Raw genomic sequence first — 15815 nt, 5'->3', positions numbered from 1 at the left:
TCATTATAGCCATTTATACAACAGAGGAAGTTGACTTTGACTTTGGAGGTGGGAAGATAGAATGGAGATAATGTAGATGTGCAGGATGTATTTTGGATTTGGTGGTAGATTAGATATGTGAATGAAGGAGACGATGGTGTTATTCCCAAGTCTACAGCTTGAGCAGTGAGGGGGAAAGTCAGGGAGAAACCAGGCTTTATATTGTCAAAGGACAAAATCACAACAATCTAGTTTTAAAAACTTAGTTGGTTTTATTTTGGATTCTAGAATCCAGCAACACTTCATTCTATAAAACTCAGTAATGTTCAGAGGGGTTGAGTAGAAGAGATTGGTTTTATAGACCAAGAATGTCCAAAAGAAAAGGAAGAATAAAAACTGATTGGTGGGTTGGTTATTTATTTATTATTATTTTTGCAATGCTGGGGCTTGAACCCAGTTTTCCGCTACCACTGAGCTATACCCCCAAGTACTTTTATTTATTTATTTTTTAAACAAGGTTTCCCTAAATTGCTCAGGCTGGCTTCAAGCTTGAAATCCTCCTGCCTCAGTCAGCTTCCTGAGTAGCTGGGATTGTCATTTCAAATTCAGTTTCCCTGTAAGACAAGGACAAGGAGGCAGAATAGGAAAACAACTGATCAGTGAACTTCAGGTTACTTAGGTCCCTTCTTTTGTATAAGAATTAAAACAGATACAACTTCCTTATGTTGATTGAGACTAGGCTACTTGAGAAATTCTGTTAATTTCTTATTTCTCCTGGTTTCTTGGAAGGTGAGATATATGCCTTAGATTAGGTTGGATGTCCTGGAACTTTAGCATGAGTGACTCCATTTCAATTTTTAGTCTCTTTTAGGCCAGTTCAGGAGCACAATTTTTACTTAACAACACCTAATGTGATGGAAATGCCCATGAACTATGTAAGTAGAACACATAAGTCTGAAGCTTAGGACACATGTCTGGGTTAGGGATGTGCCTTCAGAGGTGTGCAGCATTAGCATTTGAAACTTTGGGTATGAACCCCCATTAAAGAGGTAGCCTGGGGGAGACTGTGAAGAGAGGACAGGGCGGGAAATGAGCCCCAAAGAAACTTGACCTTTTAGAGTTGAGTAGAGGAGAAAACCCAGGACTGTGTCACAACACAGAAACAGGTTACCCACTTCTCCTGTCCTTTATGATGGATTTTAATTTCAGCATTGACTCAGACACTTGACACAATTGAGCCTTGCCTATTGCCCCCATTCCTGTGGCCCCCCCAACTCCATTACAGATGAGCCTTTTGAAAGTCAGAAAGTTTAATTAACTGGTTCAAAGTCACTTTAGGTAGTGGCCTACACAGTATTAAAATCAGAAACATCCTAGCATTCAGTCAGTATTTCATTTTGACACTCAGGTGAGTAGTCCCCCAATTTGCTGGTCATATGACGTCCACATGGACCGTCTCTCACTAGTGTCAGTGGATGTGAGCCTCTGCCAGTGTCGCTGCCCCTCCGGGCTGAAAATGCGTGCCTGAGCATGACTGCTTTTCCTGCAGGCCCTGATGGACGAGATCCTCATGCTCCAGGATGAAATTAATGCGCTGCAGTCAGCTCTGGCGGACGAGCTGGTGTCTGAGTCTCGGGAGTGTGACCCCGCAGAGCAGCTGGCCTTGCAGTCCACGCTCACCGTCCTGGCCGAGAGAATGTCCACCATCAGGATGAAAGCGGCTGGGAAGCGGCAGCTCCTGGAGGTAAGGCGAGGCAGACCTTGCCTCATGCTTCTGAGTTGACTCTGCAGGTCCTGCTAACAGGTGTGCGAGTTCTTGTGGTGCTCAAGGATCCACTGTCCCCCACTCCTGAGAAGGTGCATGGTGCTTGTGAAGAATCCCGTGCATGGAGTGCGAGTCAGGATGCAGCCATGAATGAGTCCTTTCAGCCCCTCTGACTCATTGCAGGCAAAGACCTTGTGAAGACTGCACCAAGCACTCAGGAGACTTGAGCCTTGCGGAGGGCCATTGTAGGTCTGTGTGAGGGTTTGCTATGTTTAAATAGGGGCGCTTGACGAATATTATTAGTACTATAAAGACTAATTCTTCTTAGTCTCTGCTAACAATTCAAACACAATAATTCATGAAAATGCTCTTGCAATTCTGGTTTTCACGTTATTTAATTTAAATATTATTCAATACATAGATTTCGGTGTTAATACTATATATATGCTAAAATCAGCAAATTTTCTTTTTATTTATTCTCTTGTAACTCTTGGCTTTAAAGAGTATATATGATGTTTGCATTTTCGTATTGTTGCTCCTAAGATTTGGTTAGACCACAGGCTTCACAGAGACTCCTATAATGTGTGGCTCATTGTACCTCCAGGGTCCATCAACTTCTCTGGCACATAATTCTTTCTCAAACATTTCTTATTATATAAATAGAAAATCATTTTATTTAGCAGCTAATTATACCATAATTCAATTTACCGTGACCCTATTGTGTAAGCTCTTTCTAAACTTACTTATGTAAGATTAGTTAAATTATCTCTTCAAGTATTTCTAATTTAAGAGCTATTCAAAAATTAATGTGTGTGCCCTACTTACTAATCTCCATGTTAAACAATTGTATAAAATTATTATTTAAAATAATAATAATGAATTATTAATAAGATAGTTTTAAAAATAAGATATTTAGCTGGGCACCTTTAATCCCAGTGACTTGGTAGGCTGAGGCAGGAGGGTTGCAAGTTTGAGGACAGCCTTAGCAACTGAACTGATATAATCAGCAGCATCATTCAAGTTATTGTCTGGTCCTATAGGACAGATCTGGACCCTTATGATTTGATTTGAGCCTCGAACAGCTCTCAGTGCACATTAGCATCATTGGGTAATCTTAAAAAATAAAATTATCTGAGACACCTCCAGAAATTCTGAATTTTTGTTTTGGGATGTGATGCAAGCAACTTAAAAAACTGTTTTTTAAGTTTTCCAGGTGTGCGGCCAGAGCTGAGAACTCTCTTGTGCTGAATCTTAAAAAGTTCACCTTCCAGTGATCCGAGTTACATTCTGCTTATTCCATTAGGAGAAGTTAAATGATCAGCTAGAGGAACAGAGGCAGGAGCAGGCCCTGCAGAGGTATCGCTACGAAGCAGACGAGTTGGACCACTGGCTCCTGAATACTAAAGCCACCCTGGATGTTGCACTGGGTTCGCCTAAAGAGCCCATGGACATGGAGGCCCAGCTGGTGGACTGCCAGGTACAAAAGTGGTCTCAAAGGACTGTGCCAACACCACAAAGCACAGTTTTGAACTAGAGGCCTACTGGTAAAAAGTCTTGGTGTGGATATAAAATGTGCTCCCTAAGTACGCACACAAATTCATTAGAACTTAATGAAACCCAAACTTGGACTTAGTTTTTCAAAAAGATTTATTGAAAGGATCTACTTTAGAAGATCTTTAGTTTGTTTCCAAAAGGACACTTTTAAAGACTATAGATATACGAATGCTTGTGGTAAAAAGAAAAGCAAACCTAATGAGAACAATTGGTATCATGGAGTCAGACTGTGAATAAACACAAGAAGCATCTCTAGGAACCTGTTGTAGGTTCTAATCCTGATTTGTTATTTGGAAAATGTTTCCAACCATCAGTTTTAGGCAGACAAGGAAACCAAACATGAGAAGGTTGTCTTCTAAAATTTGTACATTTTCTTCCTTCCATGTTGAGTCTCTAGAAATTAATGTGAGGGGTAATTGAATTAAGATTTTTATTCTAATATTTTTCTCTTTCCTTTTTATTGTGGAATTTCCAAACACACAAATAACTATAGAATAGATAATGAACTCTCATGCATTCATCATCCAACTTCAATGATTGTCAGTATATTAGACTTCACATATGGGTGAAGTATGCTTTCATTGAAATAACAAGGAAGTGTCCAGAAAGCCCAACATAGCATGCAGGATTAAATTTCACTATGCACAATTTCATAGTTCTCCCATTTGAAATAAGAGAAAATATGCAAATGTCTTTAATTATTTAACTCTGCCTTTATTATTTTTATTTTTATTTTTGATAGGGGTGGATTGAACCTAGGGTTGCATTAACACTAAGCTACATCTCCAGTCCTCTTTATTTTTTATTTTGAGACAGTATTTCACTAAATTGATGAGGCTGAATTCCAACATGCTTTCCTCCTGCTTCAGCCTCCTGAGTCACAGGGAATACAGGAATGTACCACCACAACTGGCTCTGTCTTTATTATTATTATTTTTGTTTTGTTTTAAGTTCATTATTTTTTTTCTTTTTTGATTTTATTTATTTATTTATTTTTGCATTACAATTCTTAATACACCTTTATACCATAATTTTTCTAGGGGGGTAACTATTGTGTGTGTGTGTGTTTCTTTTAGATATACATGACAGTAGAGTGTATTTTTACATATTATACATGCATGAAATATTACTTCCCATTCTTGTGGTTGTCCATGATGTGGACTTTCACTGGTAGTGTATTTATATATAAACTTAAGAAAATTATGTCTGATTCATTCTACTGTCTTTCTGTTCCTATCCTTTCTCCCTTCCTTCATTCCCTTTTGTCTAATCCAATGTCCTTCTGTCTCCCCCCAACTTGTTGTATTTTAGCATCCACATATCAAAGAGAACACTAGACTTAAGGTTTTCAATATTGGCTTATTTCACTTAGCATGATAGTCTCCAGACCCACCCAATTACTGGAAAAAGTCATAAAGTCATGTTTTTATAGCTGAGTAATATTCTGTTGTATATATACCACATTTTTTTATCCATTTGTCTGTTGAAGGGCACTTAGATTGGTTCCATAACTTAGCTGTTGTGATTGAGCTATTATAAACATTGATGTGGCTGCGTTGCTATAGTATGCTTATTTTAACTTCTTTGGATATATATTGAGGAGTGGGTCAAATGGTGGTTCCATTCCAAGTTTTCTGAGGAATCTTTATACTGCTTTCCAGAGTTTCCAGAGTGGTTGCACCAACTTACAGACCCATCAGCAATGTATGAGTATATCTTTTCCCGACATCCTCACCAACATTTATTGTTGCTTGTATTCTGGATTGTTGCCATTCAAACTGGAGTAAGATGGAATCTTGGTGTAGTTTTAATTTGTATTTCTCAAATTGCTAGAGATGTTGAACATTTTTTTCATATATTTGTTTGCCATAGGCAAAGGGTAAAGAAGGAAGGTTGAGGGGATAGGAATAGGAAAGAGAATAGAACAAATCTGAGGTAATTGTCCTGTGTTCAACAATATATTTGTATTTCTTTTCTGTGAAGTGCCTGTTCAGTTCCTTTGCCCATTTGTTGACTGGGTTATTTGGACTTTTTGGTGTTAAGTTTTTTTGAGTTCTTTGTCTATCCTGGAGATAAATGATCTATCTCAGGTGTAGGTGGCAAAGACTTTCTCCCATTCCGTGGGCTCTCTTTTCACACTCTTGATTGTTTCCTTTGCTGTAAAGAAGCTTTTTAGTTTGATACCTTTCCACTTATCAATTCTTGATCTTACTTCTTGTGCTTTAGGAGTCTTGTTGAGAAGTCAGCTCCTAAGCTGACATGATGGAGTGTTGGGCCTACATTTTCTTCTAGTAGGTGTAGGGTCCCTGGTCTGATATCTAGGTCCTTAATCCACTGTGAGTTGAGTTTTGTGCAGCGTGAGAGATAGGGGTTAATTTTCTATTCTACTACATATGGATTTCCAATTTTCCCAGCACCATTTGAAGAAGCTGTCTTTTCTCCAATGTATGTTTATGCCACTTTGTCTAGTATAAGGTAACTCCATTCATGTGGGTTTGTCTCTCTGTCTTCTATTCTGTTCCATTGGTCTTCATGTCTGTTTTGGTGTTAATACCATGCTGTTTTTCTTACTATCGAGCTTCTACCTTGAAAAAGGAGATTATTTGCCTTTTTCCCTGGATTTAATTTCACATTTTAAAGGAAAACCCTATAGCACTAGGGTTTTCACAGAAACAAGGAAACATTTTTAGAAATATAAGGTTAAAATCCATGATGCATCAGTGTGGTGGTGCATGCCTGTAATCAAAGTGGCTTGGGAGGCTGAGACAGGAGGATAGTGAGTTCAAAGCCAGCCTCAGCAACTTAGCAAGACCCTAAGCAGTGAGACCCTGTCTCTAAATAAAATATAAAAAAGGGCTGGGGATGTGGCTCAGTTGTTAAGTGCCCCTGGTTCAATCCTCGGTACCAAAAAAAAAAAAAAAAGAAAAGAAAAAAATCCATGAAGCTAAAACAAGAAATTAGAGCAGCAACCTGAGAAGAATCAACCCAGAGAAGCAGAAGTTCCTTTTTTAAAGTTGGCAAGGAAAATGTGCATCATGTGATTTGTTTATATTATCAATCATTAGTGTCACAATCTATCACTAAAATAATAAAATAATAAAAATGTGGTAACACTGAGGCAGTGTGTTGGTAGATATAAAATGTACTTCCCATGTGGTTTTTCCTTGTACTTTTTTTTTGGTATAATATCTAATCCTCAAAAAGAGAAAAATTACAAAAGCTTAGGCAATTTTAAAAAATCTATAAACCATTCTTCAAGGTTGTGGGAAAAGGACAGAAACGTCATGGATGCCTGGTCGTTGTGTTAAAGACAGTTGTGTTTTGCCTTGGGAAACAGTCTTTGCAGAAGCTGGCAGGATGTGCGAATGTCATCCTTATTTCTCTTGTTCCAGAATATGCTGGTGGAAATAGAGCAGAAGGTGGTGGCCTTATCGGAGCTGTCCGTCCACAATGAAAACCTGCTGCTGGAGGGCAAGGCTCACACCAAGGATGAGGCTGAGCAGCTGGCGGTGAAGCTGAGGACCCTCAAGGGGAGCCTCCTGGAGCTGCAGAGAGCCCTGCACGACAAGCAGCTCAACATCCAGGTGAGGGCAGCAGGGCCCACAGCAGAGGCTTGCTGGAGGGTCTCTTCAGGTGTGTGGTAGAGAGAGGGAGGTGGGGTAGGATGCACACCTACCACACTGACCCGTCAGCATGCTATGTGATTTACACTGACTTCAGCACAGATTTTAAAATAGGTGTTGTTAGAATTACTTGATGCCATCAACATAAGAACTGCAGTTGTGGGAAAAGAAAGTACAAATAATTATGCCCAAATTTAAAGGCAGGTCATGGATGTAGATATGCTGCGATGTGGTTCCATTTCTTTTTTATTTCTCCCACCTTCACTTCTTTATATATACTCAGACTCTTTTATTTGGTGCCTATGTTTTAGTCAGCTTTTTTGCAGCTGTGACTAAATGACCCAACCAACACAACTGTAGAGGAGGAAACGTTTATTTGAGGGCTCACAACTTCAGAGGTCTTAGTCCATAGAGGCCTGCCCCATTCCTCGGGGCTCAAGGTGAGGCAGAACAGCATAGTGGAAGAGGGTGGCCAAAGGAAGCAGCTCACATGGTGATCAGAGAGCAGACAGAGTCTCCACTTGTCAGATACAAATATATACCCCATAGCCACATCCCCAATGAACCACTTCCTCTAGCCACACCCCACCTGCCTCCAGTCACCACTCAATTAATCCCATCAGAGATTAATCCACTGATTAGGTTAAAGCCCAATCATTTCTCCTCCAGATCTCTTTGCATTGCCTTACATGTGAGCTTTTGGGGGCACCACATCTAAACCATAACTGCCCACACGTTAGAATCATCATGTATTCCAGGTGAAGTGAACCTTTTCGTATTGTGTAGGGATCTTAATTTTCTCTAGTGGTAATTTTCATGTCATATTGCTATAGCTTTTTATGTAATATTTGCCTGAAGTATCTTTTAACTTACCTTTGATTTCTACCTTTCTGTATTTTTATGTTATAGGGTTATTTTTTTAAAGAACAGTTAGTCATATTTTCTTGATTTTTAATACTTAATAATTAAAATCCCTAATAATGAAAATGGATTAAAAGGCAAGTTTTATCCATTAAGTTTATCATGATTACTGATTCTTTAGCTTTTATTATTTTACTCTTTGTTTTCTATTTTCATCCTGTTCTTTCTATTATTCTTTGTTTTTGACATTCATATTTTTAAGTGACTGAGTGATCTTTTTTGTTTTTAATCCCCTCTGTTTTACCATGCATACCTAATAAATTCTAAATTAATATACTAATCTCCCTCCAGACCAATATACCTTAGAAAACTTTCATTAAGTTTCTCCGATGCACCTTTCATACTATAATTATGCAGCATTTTCATTCTTCTTAGTACCTATAGCTTACTGTTATCATCCTGTGCAAAACTTAAGCAAATATTTGTTGAGAAGTTACTGTGTGCCAGATACTATTACATGTGATGAAGTGAAGGAGCATGAAAAACTGTATGTCTATATGTTTATCTGTTCCTGTCTTCAGGAGATTAAGGTTTAGGGAGCAGGTAATAAATAAAATTAGAATGAATTATTATATAAGAAGATTATAAAAAATTACTGGTGACCTAGCAAAAGGCAAGAGGATAGGGAAAGGCAGGGCTGGGAGGATTTGCAGCTTTAAACAGGGTAGCTAAGGAATCTTTGCAAAGTTTACACTGAAAGATGAACCATGTGGATGTGAGGGAAGAGAGTTTCAGGCAAAGGGAAAGCAAGTACAAAGGTTCCCAGTCTGTCCAAAGTCAGTGTGGCAGGAAAGGAGTAAGTAAGAGGAGAGAAGTAGAAAATGAGATCAGACCATGCCTTAGCCTGTTAGGCTGCTGTAACAAAAATGCCATTATCTGGTGGCTTACAAACAACAGAGATTTATTATTCACAGTTCTGAAAGCTGAGAACCCGAGGTCAAGGTGCCAGCAGATTCAACATCCTGGGAGAGATCTCTTTCTCTGATTCATAGATAGTGTCTTCTCACTGTTCCTCACATGGTGGCAGGGAATATCTAGTTTTCTGGGCTCTCTTTTATAGGAGAGCTCATTTTGTTAGTAATCACCTCTAAAGTCCCCACCCCCTAATATCACCACCCTGGGAAATAGATTTCAAGGTATAAATTTAGGGAAAACATACATCTTCAGACCATAGAAATGGGCAACAAGAGGGCTGGGACTGAAGGACCTTGTGAGCATCTTGTGCACTTTGACTTTGATTCTCGGGAAGGTGAGAAGTTGTTGAGTATTTGGGAACAGAGCACTGATATGATGACCTTGTACCTGTTACAGGGGACCAGGGTGGACACTGAGGGGCCAGTGAAGAAGTCATCATGGCACAGAGGAGCAGGTGTCAGAACTTGTCAGATGCTGGGTCATGGAAATGATGAAGACTCTCTGAGGAGCAGATTTGGGGGAGGAAGGACTAGCTGGGTCAGCAGATTGATTTTAGGTCAAGATGCCTATCAAAATGCCAAGTAGTGGTGGAAATTCAGGGCAGAGATCTGGTCTGGAGCCATTAGCCTCTGTGTGGTACTCCTAGGCATGAGGTTTGGGGAGCTTCCCAAAGGACTCAGGATGGGAAAAGATGAAGGCCCTAGAGCCCTCAATCTGTCCAAATTGAGAGGTTGGAAGAGGCGGAGGAGCTCACAAAAGAGACTTAAATGGAAGAGCCAGTGTGGTGTGAGGAAGGTAGAGCTTTGTTCCTGGAGGCCATCAGCTGCTGTGTGCAAGCAGATGAGGACAGATCTGTCCCTGCACTCACCAACAGGCAGATCATTGGTGAGCTCTGCAGCAGCTGTTTCAGGCAGGGGTGGAAGCCAGAGCTCTCTGACATGGAAGAGAGACTGGAGAGGTGGAATTGGAGGGGGGCACAGAGCCGACTGCAGGAATTCTGCAACCAAGGGGAGCAGATGAGTGAGACACCCTAAAAGGTGAAGGGGACCAAGAAAAGTTTAGTTTTAAGATCAGAAAAAATAATGGCATTTTTACATGTAGGTAAAAATAACCCAGTAGATGAAAAAATGATGAAAAAGGAGTGAAATTGCAAGACTAGTTTTCTTGTATAGGAGGGAGAAGCTGGAAGGGCCTAGTCTCCCCTATCCCTCCTGCTAAGCCTGGGAGGAGGTGGCTTAGATGCCTGATGACTGCCTCCCACCTGCACCTGCTTCTAATGCTGTCTTCACCCCCTCTGTGGCCTCACCAGTGGTACCTTCCCATACCCCTCATAGCTGTCCCTGTGATGGATGGCAGCAGGCCAACCCCTTCTCCACTTAGAATTTTAAAAAGAAAAAATCAGGAGAAGGAAAAGCATTTATATTTGAGTACAAATGCTCTTACAAAGTAGAGCATAAATACTGTAGAGAAAACTTGAGGGAATTTCACTGTGATGTCTTCTATTTTCTCAGTGTAAGATGAAATATAACACAAGATAATATATTATCTCAGTTTGAACTCATTGACATATTTTTTAGTTTTTTGCTAGTCATATGATCAGGAAAATCAAATCTAATCAACTTAAACAATGGAAGAATTTAGGAAGATCATTGGTTTGTTAAAAATAATCCTCAGTACTATAATAAACAAATAATCTGTAATCTTTCATATATACAAACAAAAAACAAGCCAGGCTCAGTGGTACATGCCTTGAATCCCAGCTACTTGGGAGGCTGAGACAGGAGGATCAAAAGTTCAAAAACAGCCTAGGCCATTTAGCCAGATCCTGTATTAATATATGTATTTTTAAATTTTTATAAAACAGGAGATGTACCTCAGTTGTAGAGTGCTTGCTTGTGTGAGGCCCTGGACTGAATTTCCAGAATTCAATTTCCATTACAAAAAAAAAAAAAAGAAGAAGAAGAAAATAACTATAAAGTTCTGAAAATGAAGAGTTATAAGAGGTCATTAGTCTAATATATTAAAATATAATATTGTATAATTAAAATAGTTTGACATTGGCACAAAAATATATAAGTAAAAATTTAACAGCATAAATATTCCAGAAAGGAATCTTGGCATATAGAGGAATATAATAAATGTTTAGGGTGGCATTACTAGTCAGTAGACAAAACATGACTCTCTCCATAAATAAATAGGCAAATCACTTGAAATATGATAAGCTGGGTCTTTTACCCCATTTATTTTTGTGATACTGGGGATTGAACCCAGGGGTGCTCTACCGCTGTACTACATCCCCAATCCTTACTATTTTTCAGTGTCTAGCAAAGTTGCTGAGGGTGGCCTTGAAGTCAGGATCCTCCTGCCTCAGCCTCCTGAATCACAGGAATTATAGTCATGCACCACCATACCCAGCTCCTCCTCCTTTTTTTTTCTAAACTTAAAAAAAATGTATCACAGATGGATTAAAGATGTAAATGTAAAAATTAACCTGAAATGTATTCCTATGTATAAGTATTTTTTTAATCACATAAGACAGAAAATTTCTGCCAGTTTGCCCTGAAGCCAGAATTTTAGTTTTTCTTATACTACTTTATGAAAGTAAAAATGTTTTGATGAAAAAAAAAAGAAAGAAAATTAACCAAGTTAAAAGACAGGCAAATAGGGAAGAAACTATGTAATTCACAAATCTTTTATAAGTCACTAAGATATGATGACCTAATAGAAATAGGGTCAAAATGTATAAAGAGATACCTCAAACAAAAATAAAAAGAAATGGCCAAGGACATGTTAAAAGATAGTTTGAACTCTCTATTGGATAAATTAATGCCAATAAAAACAAAATACTACTTTCCCTTTAAACTTACATCCTTCAGGGAAAAAAAAAATTGTGGAGAGCCTACAGAATGGGAGAAAATATTTCCCAGGTACTCTTCTGACAGTTTATGTAAAATATATAAAAAACTCAAAAAACTTAGCACCCAAAACCAACCCAATAAATAAATGGGCAAATAAACTAAGGCGGATACTTCTTAGAAGAAAAAATACAGATGGTCAACAAATACATAAAGAAAAAGTTTGACATCTTGATCAATCCGGGAAAAGCAAACCAAAATTACTAATACTAATTACTAGTATTGTGATTACTAATTACAATACTAAGATTTCATCTCAGTCCAGTTAGAATGGCAGTCATTAAGAACAAAATATAATAAATGTTGGGGAGGATGCGGGAGGTGGGGGAAGGAGTGCTTATGCACTGTTGGTGAGATTGTAAATTAGTACAGATGCTCTGGATCAGTATGAAAGTTCCTCAAAAGGCTAGGAATGGACCTACCATATGACTCAGCTATACCACTCCTTGGTATTTAGTCATAAGAAAGAAAATCATGGGCTGGGGATGTGGCTCAAGCGGTAGCGCGCTCGCCTGGCATGCGTGTGGCCCGGGTTCGATCCTCAGCACCACATACAAACAAAGATGTTGTGTCCGCCAAAAGCTAAAAAAAAAATAAATATTAAAAAATTCTCTCTCTCTCTCTCTCTCTCTCTCTCTCTCTCTCTCTCTCTCTCCTCTCTCACTCTCTCTTTAAAAAAAAGAAAGAAAATCAGGGTATAGCAGCCGTACACACATACCCATGTTCATAACAGTCCTTACTAGCCAAGTTATGGAACCAATCTAGGTGTCAGTCACAGATGAATGAACAAAGAAAATGTGGCATTTATACACAGTGGAGTTTTACTCGGTCAATAAAGAAGAATGAAATGCTGTCATTTCCAACAACATAGATGGAAATGAGAACATTATGTTAAGTAAAATAAGCCAGATTCAAAAAGACGAGGGTCATATGTTTTCTCTCATGTGGAATCTAAAGAGAAAAAAAGGGGGGGGGAAGGAGAGAGAGGGGCAAAGGGAATATCTCATGATAATAGAAGGGAGACCATAGGAAAAGGGAGGAAAGGGGACCAGTGGAGGAGGAGAGGGGAAGGGAGCTATTGGGAAATTAAATTGACCAAATCCTGTTTGGGGGTGTGTCTGAGTATGTCACAGCGAATCCTGCTGTTATATATAATTATAATATGCCAATAAAATTAAAATAAATAGATAAATTTACCTCCTCAAAATGAAATCTGACTATAATTAAAGTAAAAAAATGTTAAAAATATTCAAATTTCACAAAACTAGACTGGTATTTCTAAGTGTGAAAGTGCACAGCTCCATTAGTTTTGTTCAAGGTTTTATCCTGTACCATGTGATGCCTTTGGGGTTTCCCTGGTGCTCTGTAGTGATGTAATCTCTAAAGACACTGAAAGAGGAAGGTTCCAGTGTTTGACGTGGGTCAGCCATCGTATGCACTGGCCTCCTGTTGCCCTGTACCTCAAGCAGCTGGGAAAGGAAGGGGTGGCCGGATGCTCCTGTGTACCCCCTGGGATTCAGTCAGTGACCACCGATCTGAAGTCCTCAGAACCTGGGAAGGGCATTCAAACGAGGGCATCAGGCCCAGTCAGGCCCTGGGCAAGTGGGTCTCACATCTAAGGAGCAGCCCATTTTCCTCTTATCCAGAGTCACAGGGACCGTTGCTAGATCTGATGGCTCTTCAAGAGATGGGAAATTTGGATTTATTTAGAAAATCTCTGGTTTTTACATATAGACATTTCTAACACAATAGTTTCTTTTGGTGCCAGATAAAGCATCCCCACAAGCCTGGAGTCCCTCTTGGGCCACCATCCTGCAGCTGCACCCTGGTTCTACCAGTTCTTAACTAGGTGGCCTGGACCAAAGATCTTGAGCTTTCTGCAGCTTCTTTATCTTCAGTTTCCTCATCTGTGAACTAGGGATGATAATATGTCAGTGCCCCCTTCTCCCCTGGGATGACCCAAGACCTCTAGTGGGGGTGGGAAACCCACCCCTATGCATGCTAGGATTTTCCTGTATGTACATACCTATGAGAAGGTGTGATTTTTTTAAATAAAAGGCACCATAATATGAATTTGGCAATAATTACTAATAATAGAACAGAACACTTATAACAATAAACTCTAATAAAAGGGAGAACCAACACAAATAATGTTTTTCAACCATGGTCAACTATAGCAAGTGAAACTAGAGGAAGTAAAACCAGATAAGAGGAACATATGGTATTAAAGTTAAGAATTTTTGCCCCTGAGGATTTGTTTTGAGGTTTGAACACAAGATCTCAAACATGGTAGTCAAGCATTCTACCACTTAGCTGTATCCCCAGCCCTTTTAAAATATAATTTAGAGACAGGGTCTCCCTAAGTGACTCAGGCTGGCCTCAAACTTATGATCCTCCTATCTCAGCCTCCCAGGTTGCTGGGATTATAGGTATGTACTACAGCACTGAGTTTATCCTAAGGATTTTAATGCAAATAATGCTTACAATAGATGCTGAAATCATAGCAATGTGACAGTGACGACCAGCTGTTTCCACTTAGAATTTAATAAATTTTAAATAAAGAAATAATTTTATTATTTATAGAGGCGCTCTTGGCATGCTATGGGTCCAGGCTGGGCTGAGCATGCTGACATGGCCGTGGGCCCTCACCCAGCAAATCCTGCTCAGTGCCACAGGAATTATTTAAATTGAATAAAGTTCTGACTCTGCCCCAAGTATAAACTTTCCTAAGGGTGCTGCTGGGTGATGTGTAGACAGTAAAAATGTGGTAGTGTTTTACTGCATTGGAATCAGTCAATGGTTATTTTAAGAATTGCTATAAATTCTGTCATCTTTCTTCTAATGGAATTTCTAGCACATAAAATATTAATGGGGTTTAAAAAAGAATTTTGCCTTTTCAAGGTTATTTTTTCATCCATGGAAATAAAAGTAAGCCTTTTTACATTATTAGTGCCATGAAAAGAATAATTTCTCTTTATGTAGAACACAAAAAATAATTCAGATATGAAATTAGCTAATGGTCATGGGGGAGGGGGATCCTCCATTGAATGCAGAAGTTGGTAAGGTCCTGTCCTTGAATTGGGGCTGACATTCAAGTCTGTCTTGAATTACTTTTTTCATAAAAAGCTTAGGTCAAGCCAGACACAGTAGTATATACCAATAATCCCAGCAATTTGAGAGGCTGAGGCAGGAGGATCCCAAGTTGGAGTCCAGACACGGCAACTTAGCAAGGACCTGTCTCAAAATAAAAATGAAAATGGGGGAAAAAAATTCTGGGTATGTAGCTCAGTGCTAGAACATTCCTGAGTTCAATCTCCAGTACCATTATAAAGAATATAGGTCATTTCACACATTATCATACATCAAAAGAGCAGAGAGTTTGCCCTCTATAAATAACAAAATGCTTTATAGAGATATGTTTTATTTAATGTTCAGCATCTCCCAATCCTACTAATCTTCCAAGGAATGTTCTTGGCATAAGTGGTTACTGTTGGAGTATTTCCAAAATAAACAACTCAGGTAGCCCTTCCCAGTGCTGCTCTGGTGACAGAAGCTGCCTTACTTCCTAGTCCCCAGATCCCAGAGAAAACTGTTGTCACACCTCACAAAAAGTAATTACCAAATCACGTTTCTCCTGCCAGGGCCTCCTCATCCCGTGGGGAAAGGAAATGAAATTTGACCTGGATTCTTATTTATTTTTTGCTTCCTGTGGTTGTACACTTAGGTTTCAAAATGACTAAGTCAGAGAAAATTTCACAGACTGAAAATCCAACATTACCACATAGAAAACACATTCTGTGCGTCTGCTGCTTCGTTTATTATTCTCCCCTGAGTCTGTGGACTCCATTAGCCAAGTAAGATAGCCTTCCCAGGTCTAAGTCCTAGATCCCAGAAGTCCTTCTGCATGTAAATGTGAAGCGTGTTCTTAGGGCTGACATGGCAGTTGTCAGTTTTTGCAAGCACACATTATTCTGGGAAGGATAGGACCCTGAGAAAAAGGGTGAGTGGGCACTGGGTCTGTGAGAAGTCTCCAAAGGAATCTTCCAGCTGGGCTCTGAAAAACAAGCCTCTGCTGAAGAGAAGAGCCCAGAGGAAGTGGCCTGGATCCCAGGGGAGATGCCAGCAGGTGGGGCCCTGCCCTGC

General features: G+C 39.4%; 1 protein-coding gene across 16 annotated transcripts in view; it reads left to right on the top strand.

Annotated features, from left to right (window-relative positions):
* Syne1 (spectrin repeat containing nuclear envelope protein 1) overlaps positions 1-15815 on the top strand; it is a 373023-nt gene that overhangs the window by 238912 nt on the left and 118296 nt on the right. For all 16 annotated transcript variants that reach the window (XM_048800010.1, XM_015502320.2, XM_048799993.1 and 13 more), the window contains 3 exons: positions 1529-1723; positions 3048-3221; positions 6691-6882. In XM_048800010.1, the coding sequence (XP_048655967.1) occupies positions 1529-1723; positions 3048-3221; positions 6691-6882 (561 nt within the window). The remainder of the gene's footprint in view (positions 1-1528; positions 1724-3047; positions 3222-6690; positions 6883-15815) is intronic.

The sequence above is a fragment of the Marmota marmota genome, unplaced genomic scaffold (genome assembly GCF_001458135.2).
Source record: "Marmota marmota marmota unplaced genomic scaffold, marMar, whole genome shotgun sequence".
Taxonomy (NCBI): Eukaryota; Metazoa; Chordata; class Mammalia; order Rodentia; family Sciuridae; genus Marmota; species Marmota marmota.
The sequence above is the reverse complement of the archived record's forward strand: the minus strand, read 5'-3'. Positions and strand labels throughout refer to the sequence as shown.